This window comes from Mauremys mutica, chromosome 11, assembly GCF_020497125.1.
Source record: "Mauremys mutica isolate MM-2020 ecotype Southern chromosome 11, ASM2049712v1, whole genome shotgun sequence".
NCBI lineage: Eukaryota > Metazoa > Chordata > Testudines > Geoemydidae > Mauremys > Mauremys mutica.
In genome coordinates this window covers 7,756,462-7,784,376 of record NC_059082.1, presented here as the reverse complement: position 1 = coordinate 7,784,376, position 27,915 = coordinate 7,756,462, and the positions used below count along the sequence as shown (strand labels likewise).

The following is a 27,915-nucleotide window of genomic DNA, read 5'->3' as shown; positions in this document are numbered from 1 at the left end:
ACTTCCCCTTCCTATTACAGATTAAGCTCATGCTTATTAAAATGAAGCATTGTGATCCATATGGGGCGAGTGTAGGGATATGGGGGATATTCCTGCCTTTTGTGAAGCAAAAGATATTCACCCTTATTGAAAAGTTCTTTAGAACTTAACAGAGATGAAACCAAATGGGATTTTGCAGCAATTCAATCGGGTTCTAAAGAAGTTACTCTACAAATTATATAATGAGAATGAGTTCCTTTCTGGAATGGGTTTTTTTTTTAATTTTATAGAATTTTGTAGCAGGGATATAATTCTCTATTAAATTCTACGGGATGGTTCAAGAAAGCTACAGAAAGGTAATCACTGTTTATTGAATTAATCAGGGCTCTCCTTTGAAAAATACTTAGTGACACCTCTGTTGGTGAAGCTTGTCTAGGTGCAATGACAAATGTGGTCTTGAGCCCCAGAGTGGTCAGGATAACTCTGTGTGATGGTTTCTAAGGGGCATTGGACCACTCTACAAAAACATTGAGAGAGTGTCTTCCTTGGTTTCAGTAATGATTAAAGTAAAGAAAGAACTATTATAATACTTTTTTATTTCCATAGCAACTTTACAAAAATTAACTAATTGAACTCTTACAACCTCCACTGAGACAAGTCTGTACAGTAAAAGGATCCTGCTGCCCACCACTGGAATTCAGCAGCTGCCCCACAGCACAGAGACACATTGCATCACGGTATAGGATAGGAGCCAAAGAAAAAAGAACATAAATTTGCCCTGCAGATTTAGGTGGCCAGAGTGTAATTACGTGAATTGGAATTTAGAGCAGACCATAGGTTTAATGCCCTTATGTCTCTTGAAAAATGCAAGAAGATCTTTGATTGATCCACCCTTTTTATTTCACCTGAAAGATAGCATCCCTGTCATTACAGAGGCTCCTGCAACCATGCTGGGCCATTAATTCGGTACTGAGGGCTGGTCTACACTGAAAAGTTAGGTTGACCCAACTACATCGCCCAAGGGTGTGAAATATCCACAACCCTGAGTGACATAGTTAATCTGACCTAACCCCTGGTGTAAACAGCATAGGGTTGACAGAAGAATTCTTCCATCAACCTAGCTACCACCTCTTGGGGAGGCGGATTAACCAGTGTGATGGGAGAACCCAGCCTGCCACTATAGTGAGTGTTTACACTGAAGCGCTGCGGCAGTGCTGCTGCATTTTAAGTGTAGACACAGCTTGACTCAGATGATAATGAGCTGCCTGCGCATCACCAATACCACTTCCTGCATGATGGAAAAGTCTTTCCTGTAGGTCTCCCATCCAAGTCATGACCCACTCTGACCTTGATGCACTTGTAAGATCGCACAGGATCTTTTTAATTGGCTTCCTCATGAACTAGTTAACTCTCCAAAGCAATTTCTTGTAGAAATTTCACAAGCAATTAGATAGTAACTATGTTTGTTTACTTAGTAGCAGCATAAGCCATATTTGAACTGTTATCCCCTTCTCCATCTCTGCTGGGTATTTGCATTGGGGGTCAGATTTGCAAACATGGAAGAGAGACTTGGGTGCCTTAAGGAGCCTTTGACTCAGCCCCGTTCATAGTGGGTAGGTGCCCACATTACTACCGGCCTCCTCACTAATATCCTGTGAGAGGCGGGAGGCTGAGCTGTCCTCTCACGCTGAAGCACACTGATGGGGGATGGAGGGGCGAGAGAGAGAGTTTACACTGTTCCTGCCCATGCTGTTTCTTTTTTGTGCAAACTTAAACCACTAGTTCTGTTAGTGTGGCACCAACTTTAAATCAGTTTAGAAAACGAAAGTCCACAGCAGCAGCTAGTGACTGCCGCCTAGCAATAAAAATAGCCGAAGTCCACATAACACTGGGCGTTAACATATGTGATGCCTTCAGATTAGATCTTTGTTTTTATTCCTGGAAAATTCTGCCTGGTTGACTGTGTTTCCTTTAATGTTGAGGGCAGTGACTTGCACTTATTACTGTGAATGTTTTATTTTTTTGTTTATAAATCTTTACTGCTGAATGATAGAGGAGGAAGGGAGGGCAGAAACAGGCTTTGAAGTTCCATTAACAGTAACTGATTTAAGTTGTCACGAAGTCCCCGGGCAATGCTCTGGAACTGCTCCCTACGAACCCAGTCAGGACTCTGGTGAAGTCTCCTCTCTGTGAGCAGACAAGAAGCTCACATGGCTTCTACCTTTCTGGGTCTGACCTTTGGAGCATTCAGCATCCTCTGCCCCTCCGTGCGCTTCCCACAGCGAGTCCGTCCAGGTGGGGTCCTGGGGAAGCCAGAGGAGTCAGACATGACTCTTAGCCAGCCAGTAAAACAGAGGTTTATTTGATGACAGGAACACGGTCTAAAACAGAGCTTGTAGGTACCAAGAACAGGACCTCTCAGCCAGGTCCATTTTGGGGGGCAGTGAGCCAGACACCCACATCTGCCCTCACTCCATGTCCCCAGCCAGCTCCAAACTGAAACTCTCCAGCCTCTCCTCTCTGGCCTTTGTCTCTTTTCCAGGCCAGGAGGTCACTTGATCTCTTTGTTCTCCAACACCTTCAGTTGGCATCTTTGCAGAGGAAGGGCCCAGTCCATTAGTTGCCAGGAGACAGAGTGCCGGCCATTCTCTGTGCAGACAGTATCACAGGGGCCTTCTTGGGCTCTTCAACAATTATACACCCTGATCCCCCCACCTAGATACCTAAGAAATGCATAGGGGAAACTGAGGCACCCACACAGTATTCAGAGAAAACATTAAGAACAGTCCCACTTTGTCACATAAATGTTCTCAGGGTAACGTTTTACAAGGAGGAGTTATGCCAGCAAAAAGGTGTCATGGTTATAGCACAGGACTAGGGGTCAGGGCACTGTCATTCTAGACCCAGCCATGTCGTGATGCACTGAATAGCCTTCAGCAAAAGGCTCACAGTTTCTCTTAGCTTCCCCATCTAGAAGACAGGGTAATGACAGTAACCTGCCTTTGCTCCTCAGGTTGGTGTTGTGAGGATGAATTGGACACACTTGGGGTGGGCCATGCGCTATAGAAGCACTGTGTGTGGCGTTAGTTTGAAGTTTATGGAATAGAAATGAGACTAAACAAATCTTGAACTTTTTTTCTTCCTGCTTCTGAATCTGAGGTCTTTTGGGGCAAACAGTGAATAAAAAATAATCCTACAAGCAAAAAAACCAAGTAGCTATGTGAGCTGGACTTATCGTGCATGCCCTCCAGAAACAGAAGTAGGAAACTGCAAGCAGAAATAGGAAGTGCCCTTACGCAGCAGTAACCGGGTTTTATTTTTAACCCTCTTGAAATGTAGACCATATACAGAAGTGGTAAGATTTGGTGGAGGCCCAAAAGCTAAGAGAAATTCAGCCTTGTTTAAAATGCTTGCTGTCACATAAAGACGCTGTGTAATACCAAGGCAGCACATTGCACATTCACAATTATCATGACCAAGATTTTCAAAAGTGACTAGTGATTTTGGTGCCTCAGTTCTCTGACACCTTGAAGGGGCCTGATTTTCAGAGGGCAGAGGCTCAGCATATTCTTAAAAAAGAGGCCTCTTCAAGTTGTCTCGAGATGGGTGCCTAAAAATGATGGAGGCATCCAAAATAACGAGTCACTTTTGAACATCTTGGCCTTTGTGAGTAGGATACAGCTGTGATTAGCCAGTTGGTGCTGTATGCTTACAGGGGCAGAAATGTATACAGTAGTGAGCAAAGCAAAAACAAAACAAAAAACTATTAGCGGTAGATTGGCTGTGCAACTCTTGACCCTGTGCTCCAGTGCAAGGAGGAGAGAGCGGCAGCAGAGGATCAGGAACACATCCACAAAACTGGGGAAGCCAGCAGCCTCCCCAGGGGCAGGAAGCCAGGGGCAATGAGGGGAAGGGGATTTGACTAGGGGCCAGGCACAGGAGCTAGTGGGAACTGGACCTGCACATGTTGCTCTGATAAGAAGGCCCAAATGGAGTAACAACTCATGGAATATAATACAACAGCTCATGCAAGCAAGGGAAGTGTTCCTGACCAGTTACTGAAGACAAGCTGATTAAGACAATAGAAATTTAGTAAGATGAACAGACCAGGTGAGAGTCTCCTTCCAAATCATAACCTAAGTGTTACAAAGGATCCAGTTTACAGAAGCCAGATGCTCTCAGGACCAAACTGAGACTAAATTATGCTGGCTCAAAATTTATCTCAGTGACTATAAAACACATAACGATAACACATAGCACAAATCCCCCCAGCATGCACATGAACTAGAAGAATAATCAGCTGATCTTAAAAAAGGAGACTACTGCTACACAAGCTGGATAATATAACCTGTTCCAAACCCACACCATGAAGAAGACACTGTAAAAGGAATGAGAGGCCATAGAAGTGGAAAGAAGTACAGATGTCCACGCTGATTCAAACATTACTGGCCTAGCAGATGGGGGGAAGCAGTAGATGTGATATATCTTGATTTTTAGTGAAGCTTTTCACACAGTCCCACATGACATTCTCGTAAGCAACGTAGGGAAATGTTTTCTAGATGAAATTACTATAAAGTGGGTTTAAACTGGTTCAAAAATTGTACTCAAAGAATAGTTATTTGTGGTTTGCCATGTTCACTGAAGGTAGGGCAAGAAGTAATCAGCTTATTCTGCAGCAAGAAAGATTTAAGTTAGATATTAGGGGAAACTTTCTAACTATAAGGACAGTAAAGTACTGGATTAGGTTAACCAGGAAGGTTGTGGAATCCCCATCAATGGAGATTTTTAAAAACAGGTTACACAACCACCTGCCAGGAATGGTCTAGTTATACATGGTCCTTCATGGGAGGATGGACTAGATCAGTGCTTCTCAACCTTTCCAGGCTACTGTACCCCTTTCAGGAGGCTGATTTTTCTTGTGCACCCCTAGTTTCAGCTCACTTAAAAGCTATTTGCTTAAAAAATTCAGACATAAAAATACAAAAGTGTCACAGCACACTATTACTGAAAAATGGCTTACTTTTTCATTTTTAACATATAATTATAAAATAAATCAATTGGAATATAAATATTGTACTTACATTTCAATGTATAGTATATAGAGCAGTACAAACAAGTCATTGTCTGTATGAAATTTTAGTTTGTATGGACTTTGCTAGTGCTTTTTATGTAGCCTGTTGTAAAATATCTAGATGAGTTGATGCAGCAAAGAATCCTGTGGCACCCAAGTCTTGCATCCGAAGAAGTGGGTATTCACCCACGAAAGCTCATGCTGCAAAACGTCTGTTAGTCTATAAGGTGCCACAGGATTCTTTGCTGCTTTTACAGAACCAGACTAACACGGCTACCCCTCTGATACTAGATGAGTTGATGTACCTTCTGGAAGATCTCTGCGAACACCCCCCTTCCCCCCCACCCCCCGGGATAAACGTACACCTGGTTGAGAACCACTAGATTAGATGACCTCTCAAGGTTCCTTCTAGCCCTACATTTCTGGGAGCAGTCGACTGGGCAGAGGGTACAACCCTAAATACAGTTGTTTTACTGCTTGAGGAAAGTGTGATCCTTATTTGGGCAAGAAGAAAGAAGACTTTCTATTTAAATCCTTAGTTTTTAATATAATATACAACCAATACCTAGGAGTTCAAGCAGCCTGACCGAAGTAATAGTAACAATATAAGGGAGGCAATTGGAAAATCTTTTGCAAACATAACTTTTATATAAATGCATCTTATCTGCTCTAGTGGGTATGTGATGATAAAATAGTTGGGGGGTGAGGGTTTAATCTGGTGAAAAACAAAATCACTGTCTTTAGTTACATTATGAAAATACTAATTGCATGGCATGTGTGCACATCCAACACTTACAATCACGATCATGCCTATCATTTTGGCAATAGTGCATATAAATTTTCACTTGCAAAAGGAAATGTGTTGAATAGTTATTTTTCATAATCATAATGTCAAAAAGACTATACAGGCCTGTTCCAAAGCTCACTGAATTTTTGAGAGCCTTTACATTAACTTCAACAGGCGTTCGGTCAAACCCTCAGTGATGGTCAGAGCCATTTAGTCAGCTATTTTTCTTTTAAGGCCAACTTCACTAAAGATGCTACCAGTGTTTTGCTCTTTAGAATACAGCCAGTCCAGAGGAAATGTTTGCAGTGCAGAATGGGGCGGGATTTTTGTTCCATCCAGTTCTAAATTTGCTATAATAGTTTGACTTTGTATTTATATTTTGATATGGTTTGAATCTGTACTTTATTCCAACTCAAAGGAGGTTGGCTGATCTGAAAACTAGGGAAGTGCATTTAGGCCCTGTAAAGAGACCCTCACAGGCAGACCCTGCAATCAGCATGGTTCTGTGTTGGTACAGGTGTCTTTCTCTGAGTGCTGCCATAAGCATTCTGCTGTTTGCAGGAGTGTGACCTTAGTGCAGTTAATAAAAACAGCTAAACCCATAAACCCAAACTGTACCCATAAAGTTTATTTTTACTGTATCCAGGCAAACTTTTAATGACTATGTGATATAAAAATAAAATGGCTCTAACAACGCAAAGTTCACCCTTTGTTAAAGTCTGATTGGTTAAAAATAGCTTTTCCATCATAACAATAGCAATGCTGATTTTTTTTTTTTGGTCACTATGTAGCTGATTTGGCAACCTTTGCAAACCCAAACCTCCCCAGAGTAATACTTAGAAATGCCACCCACCTTCAAAGAGCAGTGTAAGTGTTAACTAATTCAGCCCCACGAGCGAGGCAAGAATTATTGTCCCCATTTTGCAGATGGGGAGACTGAGATGGAGAAGTAGCATGATGTGCCCAAAGCTGTAGCATGTGTCGGTTGCAAGAGCCAGGGTTAGAATTCAGGGTTGTGTACTCTGCCCTGCGTTCAAGACTCCCAGGTATGCTGACCTCCACTTTAAGTCACTGGGCCGCATTTTTATGCTCAAATGCTGTTGGAGTCTGCTCTATTCCAGAACCACTTTTCCTCACCCTTAATCTGTATCAGCTGTAAGATGTAGGTTTCATAAGACTGAGCTCTTTATGTCAATTGCTTATTAATGTGGTTTATCAAGGACTGTGTTGGAATCACAAGCTATCACTTTAAGTGTGTGTGTGTGTGTGTGTGTGTGTGTGTGTGTGTGTGTGTGGAGAGGTGTTTCCTGGAAGCAAGGTGAGGCGAGCTGTGCCTTACTGCCTTAGAGAGCAGTCTGTTTTCTTTCTCTCTGTTTTGGCGTCCTTGTGTGTTATCATTGTGTTTCTACAAAATAAAGTAGGGTTATGTTGCAACCTTCCAGCAAGAATATTTGTTTTTATCTAAATTTCTGAGTATATGCCATGAACATATCAACTAATCCCTGGGTTACATGACCAGAACTCTCATTTAAATCCATGGGAATCATATACATGTGTGTAAGAGGGTAGATTGTGTCCATTAGCTATTTCCCACCCTTTCTCACTGTTCTTTGTGGTTTCATTAGTAATGCTGACCTACTGCTGCTGTCTAGGGATTGGTTCCTCTTGCAAAATGAAAAATAAGGAGAGGCTTCCTTCCACTTGGCAGTACCACAGAAATTCTTTCAATATGATGCATTTTCATAAATTTGCTATAGGCTGGGGCAGGCTCATATTATTCGTACTTTTCATCCAGCACTCTCATAAAGGTGGAAATTTCCTCTTTGCCTGTGTGTTCCCATTAGCAGTAACATAGCCACCTACATACATAATGGGAAAATTCTGTTCTCTGGGGAGTTTGAAAGGCTGGGTTTCTAAGGTGCTTAGTTGGTACAAGCGAAAGAGCTTTGGCAGTGGTTAGTCAGGAACTTTGGATATCTGGGTTCAGTTTTCTCTTCTACCACAAACTTCCCATGTGACCTTGGATAAGTCACTTAGTGTCTCTGTGCCTCACTTTCCCACCTGTAAAATGGGGATAATAGCACTTCCTCCCTCATAGCAGTGTTTGAGGAGGCTGTGTTAACAGAGTACCTCATGAAGTCTTGTACTGAAATTATACTTAGGGAATGTTAAAATCCACCCTTCCCTTCATTTTCCCTGCCTTCTTTTTTGTATTTTAGACTTCTTATAGTCAATGAATGGCTTGCAGTGTTACAGGGCATAATCGCAGAACTCATTGGGAAAAGTTCAGCTCCAAACTGTCCATAATCCCTTGCTGCATACAGTTGCAAGTTCTGGTAAAATAATGAAGCATGGCAGAGATTCAAACTTAGAGAAACGAGAAGTCTGGATAAATTTAGCTCAAATATTCTTGGTATGTTTGTGGTTCCTGTGGAACTTACACCACATCATGCTTTAATGATCGTATTATCGTTTAGAAAAACTGGCATCACTGACTGGACAAAACTTTACAATTGAGATTCTTTAAAATTGTTTTAAATGATTCACCCGGATTTCTTGTTTTGGAGTTACTGATTTTCCTCCCCCTTCTTGGGGAAGGAGTGTTTGACTACAGATTATTGCTTAATTGAAAAGCCACAAAGCTGGGTTTGCAAGATTTAGAACTGATACACACTTCAATGTGATTATCTACCTTACATTAAAAATCTGTCTAGGGAGTCAGATTCAAAGGGAATACTGATAATCACTTCAGATAAGAACTCCTCCAGAATCTGTCTCTCTCTCACATCAAAGATGTTCGAAAGCTTTTATTTTTGCATCAAAGAGAATTTTTTTAAACACTAATGGACGGGATCCCTTTACATATCTCAAATATAGCTCCATATTCAGCTCACTGCTGTGGGCGTGATTTTCCATTGCCTTGCATCTTGAGTACTCTTTCTCACCTGGGCAAAGTGGGAATAAAATGCTATCACATCTGAAGTCTCCTGTGTCTTTACATTGATGGTAGCCGTTTGCACCCCCTTTGCACTCATTGGGCCAGATCGTCAGTGCACTGTATTTGTGTTTAGCACACAGTGGTGGGAGGGTGGATATAAAGTGGCTTTCCTGTTTTGGCCTCTGGTGCAATTTAGATCAGCCTCTAGGTTGCTCTGAGTTGCATTGGCTTGTAAAGGTCTCTTAAGGCTCTCAGCTCATTCAACCCACTCCCCCTTCAGATTATACCAGTTGATCACTGCCTTACACTATCGTTATACTCCATGGGTGAAATCCTGACCCCATCAAAGTCAGTGACAAAACTCACATTGACTTTACACGGGCCAGGGTTTTACCCAATATATTTTTCAAGAACAAAGTATATGTATTTCCAGCAAAATACACATAGTTTGCTCAGTGGAAACACCTCCCTGCTAATGAGAAAGAACTTATGTTTACTATGAAAACAAATAATTGTGCTTCCCAGTCCTTCCTTTTTGCAAGCACAAGCATCTCTGGTACCTAAGCTTTATCACAGACTAAGGGAGACATTTTTTGTGGGAACTGCTTGCTGAAATTTTGGCAGCACATGACTGCACAGATTGACTCAGGACCAATGCTGCTTATCTTGGATATTGCTTGTGGATGTTTGTCACTCTTTCCACACTTTCCAGTCCATTCAAAGCACCGTTGCTAAGATAAACTTCCTTCCATGTTGTTCACTCCATACCTACCTCTCTGAGGATCTGATCCAGTTTCCATTGAAGTCCATGGAAAAATTCTCATTGAGGAGCAAGCGGGGAGCGGGGTCATGGGGGAAAGAGGCCACGCAGGAGCAGGGTCTCAGGGGAAGGGGTGGTGCAAGGCCAGGGGCTCGGGGAAAAGGGGTGGTATGAGTGCAGGGCCTTGGGAGAAGGGGCCAGGGCTGGGCTTACCATGAGGCGAACTGAGGCAGCCGCCTCAGGTGCCAGACTGTGGGAGGGCCCCACTAGGACCCAGAGTGTAGAAAATTGTGTCTGCTGCTGGTGCATATGTATTCTCTCTGCTCTAGCTGCACAGAGATGGTGGAGTGCTGTGCTGGAAGAAGGAGGGTACAAGAGACATAACAAGCAGGCAGGAGAAAAGGAGAGTAGGAATAACAGAAAGCAGCAGGAGCTGCAGGGAGAGAGAGGAGGAGGAGCACCCCCAGGAGCCTGGACTGATTAACACCAGCTTCTCAGGGAGCTTCCTGTTTCCTGCTGCTTCCCTGAATCCACTTGAGGCGAACAAGCAGTCAACTGAAGTAGTAGGAGCCAGTTAGGCCCTTAAGACGCTGATATCTTCCCTCACTCAGGCCCTGCTACCAGCCTGCTTATTCGTCCCCTTCAATTGAATGTTGAGAGCCAGTATAGCTGGCACAGAACAGCCGTCATGAATGAAAGAAGAAAACACCCTCTGGGGCAGCATTAAGAAAAAGGAAAGAAAGCAAAGGAAGCTTTTCTATCTAAGCAGGAAGGAGCTCTCCTGAGATACATAGACACAAATGTTCACGGTGAGCCTTCCGGACCCAGTGAGGATGTGAGCGGTGAGGAGACGCCTGATCTTCCAGTTAGTCAGAGTGCAAGTGACCTGGCAGCTACTGCAGCATCCATATCTCCATCTCAAATGGATGTAACCATGCACATTCCTGAAGAAAAGTGTAGATCAGAGAAGAGTGCGGTGGAGGCGCAAGAAACAGCTGCTGCTGAGTTTAGTTCCTCAAGTCTAGATGATCCAGGACTGTGGACCCACTTGAGCAGTAGCCTGAGGGACTTCCTTGTACTGCATGGGCCACAGCAAGGGAACATAAAAAAACTTCATGTTCCCCAAAGACAATGAAAATAGAAGTTTCCATCCAACACATTACTGGCATGAAATCCTCAATGGTGGCAAAGTGGAGAGGCCATGGCTTATGTACTCAAAAACCCAGAATGCTGCATACTGTTTTTGTTGCAAACTCTTCCAGTCTAATGTTCCAGCAACACTGGGTTCTACAAGAACAAAGGACTGGAAAAATCTGGCTAGAAATCTGGCATGCCATGAGAAGGTAACAAATCACCAGAGAGCATTCCATTGGTGGAAAGAGCTTGAGATGAGACTAAGGTGAAAGGCCACCATAGATGATCAGCATCAAGAGAAGATTGCATCAGAGTCTCTTTACTGCCAAAATGTTCTGAAAAGGCTCATTGCCTTTGTGAGAATGCTTGCTACCCAAAACCTGGCACTGCATGGCACTTCAGATCAGCTGTATGTGCCAAACAATGGAAACTTCCTTAAAATTGTGGAGCGGATGGCTGAGTTTGATGCAGTACTCCAGGACCATCTAAGAAGAGTCACCACCCAAAAAATGTACACACACCACTACCTTGGAAAAACAATTCAAAATGAGATCATACAGTTACTGGCAACAAAAGTCAAACAGAAGATTGTGGCAGATCTGAAGTCAGCAAGATATTACTCTGTTATTCTAGACTGCACACCTGACATCAGCCATATGGAACAAATGACTTTAATGGTGCATTTTGTAACAACAACAGAACCTAGTGAAAATGTCCCTGCAATGGTGACTGTCAGAGAGCATTTTCTAGAATTTATTGACATTGATGATACTACAGGACCTGGTATGACAAATGTGCTTCTTAAAAAGCTGGAAGATACAGGAATTGCGATAGCTGACATGAGAGGTCAGGGCTACGATAATGGTGCCAACATGAGAGAAAAGAACAAAGGAGTGCAGACACGGATCTGAGAGTTAAACTCTCAAGCTTTTTTCATCCCAGGCAGTTCTCATTCATTGAAGTTGGTGGTCAGTGATGCAGCATCAGCCTCTAGTGAGGCTGCTGAATTTTTTAATGTAATTCAAAGCATCTATGTATTTTTTTCTGCATCAACAGCAAATTTTAAAGCAACATCTGGGAACATCCTCTCTGACACTGAAACCACTGAGTACCACATGATGGGAAAGTCGAGTGGAGGCGATAAAGCCTATCAAACACCAAATTGGGAAGATAGATGATGTCATAGTTGCCAGTATGGAGGATAATGCTATGACAGGAACTGTTTGTGTGAGAACGGTGGCACAGGGAAATAGAATCACCAGAAACATACATAACTTCAAATTTCTGTGTGGCTTAGTGTTGTGGCATGACATATTGTTTGAAATAAATGTTGTTTGCAAGAGACTCCAAGGTGTTGACCTTGATATATCTGGAGCAATGGAACAACTGGACAAAGCAAAGTCAAACCTACAGTCTTATCGGTCAGATGAGGGATTTCAAAACGTTCTGAAGAGTACACAGAAGTTGGCAGAGGAACTTCACACTGAAGCTATTTTCCCACCCATTCAAGAATACAAGAGTCACCAAAGAAGAAGATATTTTGATTCTGAGGCACGGGATAATCCCATAAGAGACCCCAAACAACAATTCCAAGTTGAATTCTTTAACCAGGTGCTAGATTGTGCAATACAGTCAGTTGAAGAATGTTTCATGCAGCTCAAGGAACACAGCAGTATATTTGGGATGTTGTATTATATTCCAAAACTCTTCACTATACCTGAAGACAACCTACACCAGCAACACAGGGCACTAGAGACAGTGTTGACACATGAGAACATGCACAATATTGAGGCAAGTGATTTAGATGATGAACTGAAAGCCCTTTCAAGATACATTTCAGCAGGATCAACTCCAAAGGCTGTTCTGGAATATATGTGCACAAATAAGATGACCACCCTCTTTCCAAATGCTTTTGTTGCTCTGCACATACTTCTAACACTTCCTGTAACAGTTGCCAGTAGAGAACACAGCTTCTCCAAGCTGAAGTTAATAAAAACACATCTACACTCCACAATGACACAGGAGAGGCTGGTCGGCCTTGCAACCATCTCAACAGAGCATGAGCTGGCCCAGACTGTGAACTTTCAGGAAGCAGTTCAAATCTTTGCAACCAAGAAGGCACGGAAAGCACCACTTTGATTATTCAAACAGATAAAAATGCCAGTGTTTACTGTGCAGACAAGAAAAGTTACATTTGCTGTTCAGGCGTTTGAAAGTTAAATGTTACTTAAAATTTTTGAACAAGGCATTTTAAGTTGTTAGTTCTCCTTTGTTGGGGTAGGTAGCAGAGCAGTACCATGAGAGGAGTAGAAGAGGAAGAAGGCAGAATTGAGACCTTTCAGAGTTTTGGCCCAAATGAGGAGGCATGTGGGCCTCATTTGACCTCAGGTGCCAAAATGTTGTGGGCCGGCCCTGGAAGGGGCGGTGCGAGGGCGGGAGCTCCAGGGGAAAGGGTGTCATGAGAGCAGGGCCTCAGGGGGAAGGGGCAGTGGAGGGGCGGGGCCAAAGTTCGGGTTCCGGTGGCCACCCTACTTCTAGGGATCTTCTGCCACTCCTGCCCCGTGCTCCCCTAGTGCCCACCACAACCCGCCCTCCCATCTGATCCTCCCACAAGCCCTTAGCCTTTTCTTCTGCTCTACCCTTGACACATGGAAGGAGCATCCTCTCCAAACTAGCTTGTAAAGCTGCTAACTCCTCTTCAAATTCCATCTCCAGGCTTGCTTTTGTTGTGATCCCTATCGTCAATGGCTAAGAGCTATGTAAAGGGCCAGCGGGGATTGGTGGGATAGTTGAACTATCTATCGCATACGGAAGCCCTAATTCAGGAAAGCAATTAAATATGTGCTTAAGTGCTTTCAGGAAAGTGTTTCAGTGTGTGCTTAAAGTTAAGCATGTGCTTAAGTGCTTCCCTGAATAAGCTTTCCAGGCCTCAAATTGTGAGCTGTTTGGGGCGAGGACCGAGTCATCGTATGTGTTTGAATATTGGCTAGCACAGGGTGGCTTTGTTCCCAATTCACTATTGGGATTGCTGTAGCAGCTTATACAAGTAATCATTAGTGCTGGCTGGGAAATAGTAAACATGTTTTTGAAAAAAATATTTAAAGGAATGAAAACCTTTTTTTGTTTTTTAGGTTTTTTTCCCAATGAAAAACTGAACACCGGAACATTTATGGGGGGTGGGGAAGAGAAGGTTGCTGTGGGAAAACTGGAAAATTTCAAAAGAAAGTAAAATTGGCCATGAAAATTTTAATTGTGAAAAATGGTGGCCATATTTCATTTTTAAAAAAACAGTTGAAAATTTTGACCAGCTCTAGTTATACTAATTAATTCCTTCTCTTGGTCTGGATTTCATGGCTTGTACTTTGTTCAGTTGAACAGGGATGGTCCTTAAATCTCCTTTTTGTCACTTCCCATTGGAGGCCCAGGAGTGGTGCTTTAAAATTCTCTCTTTGTTTGGCATAGTCAATATTTGGAAAAGCTGCGTGAAGGGAATCAAAGAGAGAACACTAACTGAGAGAACAAAAGAGAGAACATGTTCCAATTAAAAATATATATATATGGTAAAGAAAAAGAGTAGCCGAGGTGGCTTATATCGATAAGCATGTTTGTGAATGATGCAAACTATAGGACTGGGATGAAATCACCGAAACCGTGCTGCAGAAATAGAACTTTCATTTAAAAGCTGAGTCATTTTAATTTTTCTATACAATAACCACATCTCCGGCCATGTTAGGGTTCTGTTCCCTGGTATTTATTTTATTTTATTTTATTGTTTTCCCTATTGAATGGAATTTAATGTCAACTTTTTCACTTCTCTCAAAAGAATACTGATGTTCTATTAAAGTCTTTTGTTTATGCCTGGGGAGTATACTATGGGTAAGGACAGTGTAAGCTTCTTCACACTGCTCACAAGGGCACCTCGCCTTTGATCTGGAGGGGCTATATCTGTGGGCAGGAGGTGAGCGCTTTCTGCATGCCCATTCTGATCTTGGCCTAAATAGAGTGCTGACACCCAGCCAGCTGGTTTCATGAGTCTGACACCTGCCTACTGAAAAATGGATTGTGACCACGAGAATTTTGAAAGTTCTTAAGTAATGGGGGAATACGTTTGTTAAATAGCAGGAAAGTTAATGGGCCTGATCTTGCATTCTGTTAAACAAATGAAGTCACCTCTGTGACTGATTAGCCCAATTAATTCATTTTTTCCCAGTGAATTAAGCAAGTTTGTCTGACTTGTTCTTGTGCCCTCCCACAATCTCTGCTTGCTTCTCTGCAAACCAGCCAGGATCCCACCAGCACAAATGCATCAGACTAAACTTTTCACTTGGTTTCAGCTTCACCTCTTCCTCTTCAGCACTCGGAGCAGGAAGGGCAAACAGGAACCAAGGGACTTTCTGACAGATAAGCATTCTATATTTATGAGCTGAGGACAGCAGGGTTAGCTAGCTCATGCCTGCCAGTGTTCCTAACTCAGTCATCCTGAGTCCCATTCAGAAAGAGAGAGAAGCAGATCTATGTTTGCTTTCATCTCCCTGTCATTTACTTGCGAAGCATGGCTAGCTTGTCTAGGGTGGGGGATCTATGTTACATGTTAAATCTCTCAGTAAAGGACAATGTTTATAACTAGAGTTGAGGGAGCTGGGGATGAGATATGGAGAAATGTGCATTTGAATGTCTCAGTGTATTGTGAGCAGAGATTTTACATAGGATTTGTCAAACCAGATGATAGTATTGGTCCCTCTGTTACCCGGGGTTCTTTCAACCCAAAGCTCTTGGTAACTTTTACTCTGTGCGAAGTGGTGTCAGGAAATAAATCAGGGGAGACACGGCCATCCAACCGATAGATGGCTGCACAAACAGGACAACACAAGAGTGCTTTCACTTAAAGCTAAACTTTACTTAGTCTCAAGCACTTACACACGTCCGCAACAAGTTAGTAAAACACCCCCAACCCTTGATAATTACCAAAGCTGAGTGTGGCTCTCAAGTGACACGGCGGCAGGCTTCCGGTGGCCAAATCTTCCGTCTGCCAGAGGGGACCGCAAGATGTATCCAGAGGGAGAGTCCAAAAAGAGTCCAAAAGTCCCCCAAACGAGTCCCACTACCTCAAACTTCCCCCCCTTATTTATACATTAGTAATAGAATTACATGTTCCTTAAAGAAAAATTGTTAAGTAAGCACTTTCAATGGTCAAGCAAGAGGTTTCTTCTGATTATTGATTAACCAGGTGTGGGTTTTTCCAGAGTTTACAGCCTTGAGACCCCAATAGACATTCCTGGGGCATATCCTGCTCTTTTAAAATGCGTGTATCAGCAACTTCAACACAATTCTTATCAGGAAGGATGACTCTAAACTTGTTGCCCTTTCGTGGGATTAAGTGACCCCTTGAATTTATGTTATTCTCCAGCACAAAAGGAATAACTGACCCATTTTCACTGATTCCCAGAATAAAGTAATTCATTCCCATAATCCAAGGTATACACAGATATACACCCAAATGCAGATGATTCATTACAGAAAATATCCTATAGATGTAGAACTGAAGCTGCAGCTTTCTAGCCTTGCTAGATTTTTGTAATTCACCTCTAGGTGTAGCTTTTCAAGGGACTAAAACCCCAAATCATTTTCCTTCCTAGAGTCCATTTTTTTCACTTTCTGATTTTCATATACAATTTCAACAAATGATTTCATTTCCAGATTAAGAGAATTTTGCTTTTGATGATTTCCAATGGCTTTCATTATCATGGTGCACTATGCATCACTGTAGTTACTGCTTGTCAAAGTTTGTCTTATAAAGTCTTTTTAATTCAGTGACAAACACTTTATTCGGGCCAAACTCTGACATGCAAGGTACTGGCACTTAAACAACAGCAGCAAGAGGCCCCTTCGATGTCTGATTTTTCTCTGGAGTCTGGCACTATTCCTCCAGATTTCATCTTTGGTCCTCTAATTACATAGTTACCAGCTCCATGTTTAGGGGAATTGGGCATTGATTAACATTTATATTCTATGTACTGTGGATGATGCCCAGTTTTACATCCTCTTTTCCACTGGCCTACCCGGGGCCTCTCAGTGTAGAACAATTGCTGTAATTAGTTTTAACAATGGATGTTTGATTAAACTGAGCTGCTAAGCCCTCAGAGTCACCACAAAAGAGATTTCCTCTTTGCTTGAAGAAGTGATATGATGTTGGTTGCATGGAGAATGAGAAGCTTTGGTGTGATTATAGCCTGTGTCTCCAGTCATTTTGTCACACTAGTCACAGAGAGAGATCACTTTACCATCAGGAGGGCTTTGGCCAGTTCTGTCACTTTGGCTCTTCAACAGATCCAGGCCATTTTGTTACCTTATGGATGGATTTATTGTAACGTCTCTGATGGGTCTCCCAGCAGGGACTTCGTAATGGTTCTGGTTGATTCAAAATGTAGCCACCAGGATTATAAATCAGACAGATGGGACTTTGTGTATTTCATCTAAATCATAAGAACCATATAAATTAGACTGTAAACTCCTCAGAGCAGGAACCATGTCTTCCACTGGGAATGTACAGCACCTTGCACAACAGAGTAACAGGGCTGTGTGGACACAGGGAATTGGGGACTGGGAGAAGGAACAATCCCCTTCAAAGACCACAGCGAGGTAGTAGAGCCACTCTGTGGCTATTCCTCCTAATCCCCATGTGCGTGGTCAATGGCTGGTGGAGCTGCAGCCTTGTCACTCCACTGTCCTCACTCCTTTCTGGAGGTGGAGTGAGCTCCCTAGCACATAGGGTGGGGTGGGTGGTCCTGCCACAACTGGAGCCTGCTATGGTGAGTGGGGGAAGGACCGTACAAATTTACTAAAGAAAATAAAGAATATGCCCCAAAGTAGTTTGTCGTCGTGGAATGAGATCTTCTTCCCCCTCTCCCTATTGTTTAATGTGGAGAGTAACAATCCAGTCACCTGTGCATGGTTGAGGCACTATCTAAATTCTCTAAATAGTTTGATTTTGTTCAGCGAGACAGAGGCATTTCACTCAGTGTCTCCCTTTCCTTCTGCAAACCCAGCATATTTAACACCGATTTCAGGGTTGCTGGGGTTTTTTGTTCAATAAATTGGGAGCCACAAAGACGCAGGCAGGGGATTTGTGAAACTTGTTCTCAGACTCTCTAGAAAGTAGAGCTTCAGTTACCTCATCTGGCTACTGGCACTTTTGGGGTGAATCAAGGAGTCAAGTACTACTGCGAACGAATGCGTCATGGTGGCAGAATCTGGCCCATAATGACTGTGAAGTACTCTCGGAAGGAGACTGATCCAAAGCCCACCCAAGGCAATGGGAGTCTTTCCAATGACTGCAGTGGGCTTTATTTAGGGTCCTAGAAGTGCAAAATAATTGTTAGTATTATTAATTTAAAACTTTTAATAGAAACAGGAAATAAATTGGAGCATGGGTCTGTTACGGAAGGTGCAGGCAGCATGCTAGGATTTTGTTTCAAAGTTTCACAAATACTTGTTAAAATGTCTTTGGATTATTATTGTAAAATTTCAGCATCTGTGCTGGGTTTGGTGATTTTTTTATTTTTAGTCTGAACTATTTTGCACATTTTAAACAAGGCCAGTACCCACCACTTTTCCTTTTTTAATTTGCTCTGTGCCAATGTTCAAGAGTCAAAATGGCAAAAGATTAATTTGATAAACCTCAGCACTAGCCATCTGGTGCTGCTGAGGAATTAATGTCTGAGGTCACCCTGGAGCTGCTATCTCCCCCCCCCCCAATCCCCACCCCCTGAATCCTCTCTTAAGAACCAGAGGGTTGAATTTCACTGTAATAGGACATGGAGATGAAAATTACCATCAAGGCTAAAATGCGGTAGTCACTTCAGACAAAGAGACATCTCTCCATCCAAGAGACGTTACATCTAGTGGCCGCAGTAAGGACTGTCTGGAAGCTATTTCTGCTGAAGCAGAGTTTAGATGGTTAACAGTTCAAGGAATTAATAGCTTAATGGACCATCACTGAATAGGTTGATACCTTATGGGAGATGGTCTTAAAATAACGATCTTTGATTTGCTCCAATCCTTGGAATCGCCTTCCTAAAGTATGACAAGGTTAGTAGCAGTTTTAAAGCGAGGGTAATTGGGGTTTTGTTTTAAATCCTTTATTGAAACAGAATAACTCCCCGCTCCCATTTTATCTTCTATCAAACATCTCATTTGTGTCCTGTCTGTTTTACGGTAAATGAAATATCCTGATATGAAAGTATTTATGTCTATTGAGTCCAAAGATCTTTTGCCTAATCTGTTATAGGGAGTTGTGGCTTTTTAAAACTTTATATTGTGACTTCTCAAAGACAGGTATTGCTCATATATTCTGGTGAGTCTGTAATTTGGAATGTAAAGAGACCCATAGGAAACTGCACCATCTGCCCCTTGTTTGTGCTATCATTCACTGACATATTGATAGTTTGCAGTGGAGTTTATCTGGAAACAGTCACTTTTTTAATTGAAAGAACACTGTCAATTTAGAAATGGCATATTTTAAACAGTTTCCTTATCCAGGTTACTAACAAGGCCTTAGAGTTAATAAAACTGCACATAATTATAAAATCCCCATATATTTTTCATTATCAATGACATTTGTTTAGTTTTTATTGCATTTCTCTTAACTTGGAGAATGCTGTCAATTTCACTTCCAGGTTGTTAGTGCCATAACATTTAGACTGCAAACAGAGCAGGGGTATGTTTGTTTGTAAACAACAGTTTCCTTGCATACTTTTTAAAAAGAAAATCAGAGATATTTCTGCTGCTCTTAACTTTAGTAAAAGCCTGATATTGAATAATCTAAATTTGAGTTGGTGGTGATGCCTTAAATAATATTGAAATCAAAAGTGTGAAACATCTCCTAAGTTAGTTCCTTTAATATGGAGTCTAAAGTGGGTTCAGCTGTGAAAGAACGAAGCACTGTTAAAAGTCCGTGAATGCCTACAACTTTTCCCTTTTAAAACAATGCTTGGTTCGCTTACTGTCCTCATTGGAACAGATAAAGTCTGGGGCTTCAGAGGTCTCAAATAGGGCAGATACCAGAGATGTGGGTATGACTAGGCAAGAGAAAGCCCATGGGCCTTATTTTGTTTGATTCTGATGGCCTCTTACAATATTATCAGAATTTCTTGGGTCTATTTATAGTAATGTCATTCACTAGTCCCTATACATTATCTTATACTCATGTAGCCCCGTATTCAGCAAAGGACTTAAGCACATGCTTCATGTTAAGTCCCTACTACTGAAGTACATGCTTAGAGCTAAACCCTGGGCTGGATCTGGGCTGGAATACTCAGCACCTTGCATGATTGAACCCTTATGGGCATGTTCAGAGTAATTTGTCTTCAGCAGCTGGCCACACAGTACATTCTTTCAGTAATTTTACATGTGAGTTGGCCCATTCAGTGAGACCCCTCACAGGTGTTGAAGTTATTCACATGTGTAACAGTTTGCAGGATTAAAGCCTTAGGCAAAACTTAATTTACCCTTGATTTCAATGGGGAGTTCTGCTTAAAAATGGATGATATGATATGGCAAAATTAACATATTTTAGCAAAGAATTTCCCCAGCAACATAAATGCAGGTATTAAAGGTGGTTCGGTCATAAAACTTCTAGAAATAAAATCGTCTTTGATCAATAAAAGGTAATTATTCTTTTCTTTTAATACTTAATATAAATTAAGCAAATAAACACACTTCTTACCCTTTATTTCCTATCTCTTAAATAAAGTTATTAATATTCTTACAATTGCTTTAAGAAAAGTAGTGCAAAATTTATGACAAAAGTAGACACATGATTTCTCAAGCTGCCATTAGTGAATCAGGTAATTAGTGTGACTCAGTCAGACCCATTGCTATGCAACAGATGACATTTTTTCTTTTGAGACCCCAAGAATGAATGAACTGGGTTCCACTCTCACATAAATCTGTGGAACCTCATTAACTTCAGTCTGGTCACATGGAGGTAATTGACTTTGAGGGCAGAATTTTTCTCGTCCTGTGACTCCTCAATTTTGCTCTCTTTGTGGTTGCAAGTTGGTTGAGTTGCAAGCTCTTTCTGTTGCTAATGATCTAACGATAGCACTGGGTCTCAGGCTTTTGAGGAGTGAGATCAGTTTCCCTTAAGCAGAATGTGATCTTAGAAAGACATTTTGATGACAGTTACAAAACTGAGTTAAGTAATATGCAATATCAATTTTTTGCCCTTGTTATGATGTTTTAACATTCATTTCATTTAAAAGACTAGAAGTTAGCTAGGTTCAGTGACGCATTCTTCTTAGCATATGCGCAATATGCCTCAGCTGGCACCTGACCAGAAATCATCACTGAATTTGGTCCGCTGGTTGGATCTTTAGCTTCCCTGGCCCAGGCCAGGTACCGATGGGGGTGTGTGACATGAATGCTGATCCATGTCTCCCAGTGAAGCAGTTATGAACCCTATCTTTCCCACACGTAATGAGTGTTCAAATGGAACATTAATGGGTTATTTCTTGGTTATACCTTAGCAGGTGCTGAGCTCACTGGGGTAGAGACCCATTTTCCTTTAAACTTCCCTAGCTAGTGAAGTACCATCTTATCACCGTTTGAACTAGTGTCTTATAACAGTGGTTCTCAAAGCCGGTCCGCCACTTGTTCAGGGAAAGCCGCTGGCAGGCCGGTCCAGTTTGTTTACCTGCCGCGTCCGCAGGTTTGGCCGATCGCGGCTCCCACTGGCCGCGGTTTGCTGCTCCAGGCCAATGGGAGCTGCAGGAAGTGGCACGGGCTAAGGGATGTGCGATCGGCTGAACCTGCAGATGCGGCCAGTAAACAAACCGGCCTGGCCCACCAGGGGCTTTCCCTGAACAAGCGGCGGACCGGCTTTGAGAACCACTATCTTATAATGAATTATCTGCATTGATCAGCTTCCACATCCATTAAAAACAAGCAAAGAAATGAATGCATTCGAATAGACAATTTTAAAAGTAACTTATTTTATAAAAGCACAGAAAAATATAGGTATTCTGATAGGTCAGCTGTGGCTGTGCAGTTATTTTTAAACAATTGGGGCAGGAGATTAGTAAATGTTAAATGTTCTTCTATATATTCAGCAAAACGCCTACAAATTGGGGGTGAAAATTGAATGCAGTCAAGGCATTGTCCCTATTGCATGAATTCAGAGCTTCTCCTCATTCCACTTTCATTTACTGTCACGTTCATTTGGTTTGAATTCTTGCTGTTTGCCCTTCACACATTTTGCAGCTCCTGAGAAGGATTACTGTTGCCTGCATATCTTAATGGCATGAATCTCTGGAGCCCTCTCAGATGTCTCGGTGACTTGAGCTTGATTTAAATAATTAATGAGCAACGTTAGTCAGAATGTATTGGTAATTCAAACTGCATTATCCAAGGGTATGTACTGACAACTATAGATTGATCCAGACTTATTCCTTATTCCAGCCTGCATTACACTAAAATTCACAAAGATCTCCTTGTTAACTCGTGCAATAAACCCAGGCGCGCAACTAGTGTGACCAGATAGCAAGTGTGAAAAATCGGGATGTGGCGGGAGTAATTGCTTACATAAGACAAAGCACCAAATATTGGGACTGTCCCTATAAAAGTGGGACATCTGGTTACTCTACGCACAACTGATCTGCTGGTGGCTTTGAAGGGTTCTTTGAGACAGATTTAAAAGGAATTCTAATGATGATTTAGTAGGAAAAACTTATTTAAGCACTAACAGATCTCTCTTCACTGGTGAGAAGCACCCCTGATTTTCTTTCCATATAATTATGTCTCATTCTTTCAGGCTTTTCATAATTTCATTTTTTAATGGAGTCAGCTGCTGCTGTTGGTGGTTGTTATTGGTGTTGTTGTAACATTTACAGGCCTCAACCAAAGTCAGGGCCCCATTGTGCTAGGCAGTGCTCAAACACATGCTCCAAGACAGTCCCTGGCCCGAAGGGTATGCACCCTGAATAGACAAAGTAGACAAAGGATGAGGAAGGAAACTGAGGCACAGAGAAGTGAAATGACTTCCCCAAGGTCACACACCAGGTGAGTGACTGAGCCAGGAACAGAATCCAGACCTGCTGACATCACTGGCCAGTGCCCTTCCTGCTGCCTCTTAGGCACTTTTTAGTCATGGTTGTTTTAGATATAAATATATTTATATCTTTATTTGTTTTAGATATAAACTTATTTGTGATTTGTTTTTTTATGAGCTGAAAAAGCAGCCTTGCAAACTCATTGCCCCATACTGCACTCCCCATCAACACCTGCTTTATGGCTGCCTCTTAATGAAGGCCTCTCTCTACCGGTCCTGACAGCTCATGCACCTTTAAAGGGAAGAGTTAATCCCTTTGCTCCCCAACTGGGGGCGTGGTGCATATACACCCCATCACACAGCCTTAGACAAAATGGATCTGATCTTTCTAGGATGGTTTTGTGGTTAAAACACAGGATTTAAGGCTCTGGTTTCTATTCCTGGCTCATCCAAGGTGGACCTGTGTGACCGTTGGCGTCTTGCTTAATCTCTCTGTGCCTCATTTTTCCCATCCAGAAAATGGAGGATGATGACTTTTCCTCTCCTCATATGGGTGTTGCGAGGCTTAATTAATTAATGTTTATAAAGAGCGCGAGAGTCCCTCTGATGGGAGGTGCAACAGAATGACAGTGGCTTGTTATTTAGTGTAACTATACTGACGGTGAAAGAAGACTTTAATATGATATAAGAAGTAGGTCTAAATAATAATTCAGAGCTGTCTTGCTACCTGTAGGGACCACTCAGTTCCTCAGAACTACTCCAGGTGGCAACCTTGCCTAAGTACTTGTTCAGCCCGTGTTGTTCTGCTAACAGAATCCAAGTGTGTCTGCTTTTATGCACCTCCCATTGGAAAGCCCCTCTCGCAGAGATTAAAGAAGTCATTGCCCTTTTCAGTTTCATGTCCCCATTGGAAAGTTGTCTCATCACTGGTTTTTAGGATGTTCTTTTGTTGTTGTTGTTTTTTTTTTTTTTTACTGCATGCACAAAATAATCCAGTGCACGAGTAATAAGCAAATGCTTCTTTCTTTCCTTTCTTTCCTTCTTTTAACCCAGGTACTGTGGACATGGGTGGCAAACAGTCCACAGTTGGCGACGTCTCCGTAGGTCACTCCCCTGTGATAGGAAGCATTCAGGATGCTTACAAAAGTGGAGACACCAATAAGGCCCAAGAGCTGATTAAACTCTCATGTGAGGAGCACATATTACAAGTGGAAAAGGTAGAGTATGTGTTATCTGTCATCAGGTCTCATTGGAAAAGAAACCTACCAACTCTGGGCTTGGATCTGCAGTTGTTTCTCATGCAAAAGGCCCGTTCACTTTTATCTTACAATATTACCCAGAAACCCGCAAAAGATTGGAGTCTTATTGCGCTGGGCACCGCACAAGCACAAAGTAAGAGGCAGATCTGCCTTCAACTTTCTAAATAGACAGGAGAGCCAATGGTTTGGAGAGAAAGCAGGCATAGGTAGGTGAAGTGGCCTATCCAAGCTCATATAGCAGGTCAGTGTAGAGCAGGTGAAATCCTGGTTCCAGTAAAGTCAGTGACAAAACTCCTGTTGACTTTAATGGGGTCAGGATTTCACCCCAAGTTTCCCAACTCCCAGTCCTCTGCCCTGGCCACTGGACCTTACTGCAGTTTTGCCTGGGTGAGGACTGAGTAAGCACTGCAAGATTTAGCTCTTCACTTCTAGACGCTATTTCAAGATGATCTGCTTGGTTGCAGGGAAAGGAAAAATAATTCTTGCACCCTCATTTCAGAAACTGTCAATTAACCATTCGTTCTTCACTGACTGTTTAAAGTGAATGGTTTTACTCAGAAAAATGACTTTGTAAAAATGGTTTGAGGAGGAAGGGGGCGGGGGTTCCATGTTGAGTTATGATTCCAGAAAAAGAGGCCACTCATGGCAAAATACATTGTAGATTATGGGGTAAATGGTTTAGTAATCTGTATTAGCCCAAGAGAGACTTGTACTTTGAGTTTTGTTTTTGTTCCATTTCTGTTTGGATGTCATTGGAGATGATAAAGGGGCCGTTGCAGCCACTTGGACAAAGATATTGGCTTCTTTCATGCCAAATGTGGTGTGACTTTTACTTTGCCTACCCTACTTATGGCTGCTGGTTCTTTTAGCTTTGATAGGAGAGGCTCATGTGTTTAGACCCAGAGGTCCCAGCTTCAGTTCCGAGCAGTGACCACTCCAGGGGCATTGCGTAACGCTAGCAATAGAGCAGGCACTAGTTATGGTGCAGTTTGGAATGATTGTGCAAATCTGCTCGGGAGGAGCTAATCACTCTAGATGTTCTGGGAAGTGGGGTTCCTTCAGGTCAAGGTTGAGGTTTCATATGAGGTCATTCAAAGGAAATGTACAATGTGTCTGGCTGCCCTGAGCCTCTTCCAGAGTCTACATCACAGACCTTGATTATCTTTGGAAGATACTGAGTTGTTTTAATATAGAATGAAAACTTGCATTCTGTGGTTACACAAAAAAATGTCAAATCTTATCTACTCACTGTAGTAGACTGTTCCAATACAGAAAACAGATGGAGTCAGTGAGGTAATTTAGAAAGGCATTTACAGAAAAGAGATTTTGTCAGCCGAGAGATTGGTTTGCCCAAAAGCCATAGTGTGTGTAATACAGTAATATCAAGTCCTGAGTATTACAATCGGCGATGAATGGCGGTCTGTCTTCAGCACCAAATTTGGGAGGTCTGTGTTCAGGCCCAGATTTTACTATATGCTTCCTCTGTGACCCTGGTCTCTTAATCTCTTTCTGTCTCAATTTCCCATCTGTAAAATGCGGATGATAATTCCCAGGGGTGTTGTGATGATAAATTCATTAGTGTTTGCGAATGGAGTTCATATACTACAGTGATGGGGAACATTTAACTATGTAGCTAGAAGGTCCCCATCATCACAGTCTATCTACTTCATAGTCCTCAGAAAAAGATGTGAGAGGGAGAGATTACGTTGCCTTATTATGCTGTGTTTCCTCCACTAGTGCCAACTTTTGAGTATTGCATCAGCATATGGAGATCTGCATGCAGTGAGGTATTTACTCAAGGAAGCGTTGGTGGGGTTACCAACAGAACCCAATGATGATAATCCGGCTGTGGTGGCGGCATATTTTGGACATGAGGACATTGTGAAGGAATTATTGGATTCTTTGCTCGGTACGTTTTTTTTGTTTCACTGTCTGTTGGTGACCAGCTTGTTCTCCTCCTCCTCGCCCCCACTTTTACACCGGCCTCATGGGATTGCACAGTTGTGTTGTAGATTCAAACCAGCACTCGTTTTTTCCTGTCTCCTCTGGGAAGGGAAAGTGGGTGGCAGGATCTGATATCCCTTGTGCCTGGAGACAACTTCCCTTCTGGGAAAAAATATTCCATGTTTGCTGACTGGAAATCGGACAAGGAGCCTTTTTTGGCAATTAATTCCCATCAATCATCACAGCTGGGTTATGTCCCAGCCCCTGCAGAGAACAGAGAGTATTTTTAGGAAGCACAATCCCACTTTAAAAAGTGTGCTGGCACGCTGCAGTGATACAGTTCAGATGGGTCGTGAGCCAGTGCCTGTTGAATGAGCATTGGTTCAAGCTCATAGACAGCAGCACGTTTTCTTCTCTTTTGTTGTTGGCTTTTTCAGCTTTTCTTTTCGGGAGGGTTGTTTGTTATTTTGAACATGTTATTTATTTTAATGATGTGATGGAAAAGGCTAAAGCTCCAAACCCCAGTGTAAGAGCAGATGCAGTGTTCTGATGCAGCCCTGCAGGGTTGCAACTGCAATACTCTAGGCATCAGGGCAGTCCATTTTAAACACCTGGTCCTTCATTCAGGAGGGCTAATGGGTTTTTTTGCCATTGACTTCAGTGGAAGCAGGATGAACCTGTTAAAAGACAGGTAGATGAGCTTTTAATTTTTAAAAATACATTTAGAAAGCAAAATAGCAATATACATTTTTCCATCTCTATTAAAAACAGTTTGGGGGTTGAGTTTAAACATCCGCCTACCAGGTTTGCAATGCAGACATTGCATTATTGTGCTGGGTCACTGGAACAGAAAATCACACTGGCCAGACCATTTTTATGACTCAAGCTGAGAAGGGGAAAGGGGAGGAAGCAAGCCACATTAAACAGTGAAAATTAAATTAGATTTTAAAAAATCTGTTCAGTCTCAGTCATCAACGATGGTTTTAGTAAGACAGGAAATTTAGATCAGTTTGAAGCTGTCCAAGTCCCTGTATACTCTGAAGCTAACTAATAAGAACATTGCAATGATTTCTTTTACACTTCCTGGTTTTTTTCTGAGTTACAATCACCATAACCTTCAGTAGATTTTTATGTAGGACTCCCCACTGATTACCATGAGAAAATCATGTTTGGATCAGCACTAGGGCATGATGATAATAAATGACCTATATATCCCGTGCCAGAAGTCACGCTCTGGCAGATTTGCTGCAATGACTCTTGTTAGGAAGGGATGGCCCAGTTAAAATGTTCAACTCCGTAGCTTACTGTTGAACGGTTGCCTGGCTTTCGGGATATGAGATTCGGTGGTGTTATGGAGTTGCTAAGGGTGAAGAGAGCGAGGTAATTTCCGCTGAGAAATTGTGAAGAGGTTGCGTGTAAATTCAAGGATATAGACCTTGCAGAGCTCCAGCTCACGCCTGCTGTGAACGTTTTATGCAGGATGTTACTTGGTAACCTAAATGGAAACTGACTGTTAGTTTGTGCATATTAAATGTAAGTCTGGGAAGGTTTATGAGGAATGCCTGGGGTGTACACTGAGAGACCACGTCAGGAAGCCATTTAATCATATAAGGCAAAAGTCAGGCATATCCCTGCGCAAAGCATAAGGAAATGGGCTATCCTGGGGGATGGAAACCAACCCTCATCCACTGACAGAGGGTGGGTCAGCGCTGCAGCCTCTGGACTCAGTCGTCCTGCTGGGATTTATGGACCCTCGATCCCTCTAATTGCAGCCTGCTAACCAGCCGCCAAACTCTCTTCCGCACTGGCCTGTGAAGAGCTGGTACAGAGCTTAGCATTGCTGTGGATGTGAAGTCTCCCTGAATGCCTGCTCTGCAGCCACGTATCCCCATGGCGGGTCTGCTGCTATTCTGGGCCCCCAGCGCTGCTGGGTGAATGTCATGAGAATTGCCCCTCGGCTTGATGGGAAATGAAGAACAGAATGGATAGCACTTAGC

At 42.4% G+C, this 27,915-nt stretch overlaps 1 protein-coding gene across 5 annotated transcripts in view; it reads left to right on the top strand.

Annotated features, from left to right (window-relative positions):
* LRRK1 (leucine rich repeat kinase 1) overlaps window positions 1-27,915 on the top strand; it is a 106,366-nt gene that overhangs the window by 10,185 nt on the left and 68,266 nt on the right. For all 5 annotated transcript variants that reach the window (XM_044980718.1, XM_044980719.1, XM_044980720.1 and 2 more), the window contains 2 exons: window positions 23,769-23,932; window positions 25,712-25,883. In XM_044980718.1, the coding sequence (XP_044836653.1) occupies window positions 23,769-23,932; window positions 25,712-25,883 (336 nt within the window). The remainder of the gene's footprint in view (window positions 1-23,768; window positions 23,933-25,711; window positions 25,884-27,915) is intronic.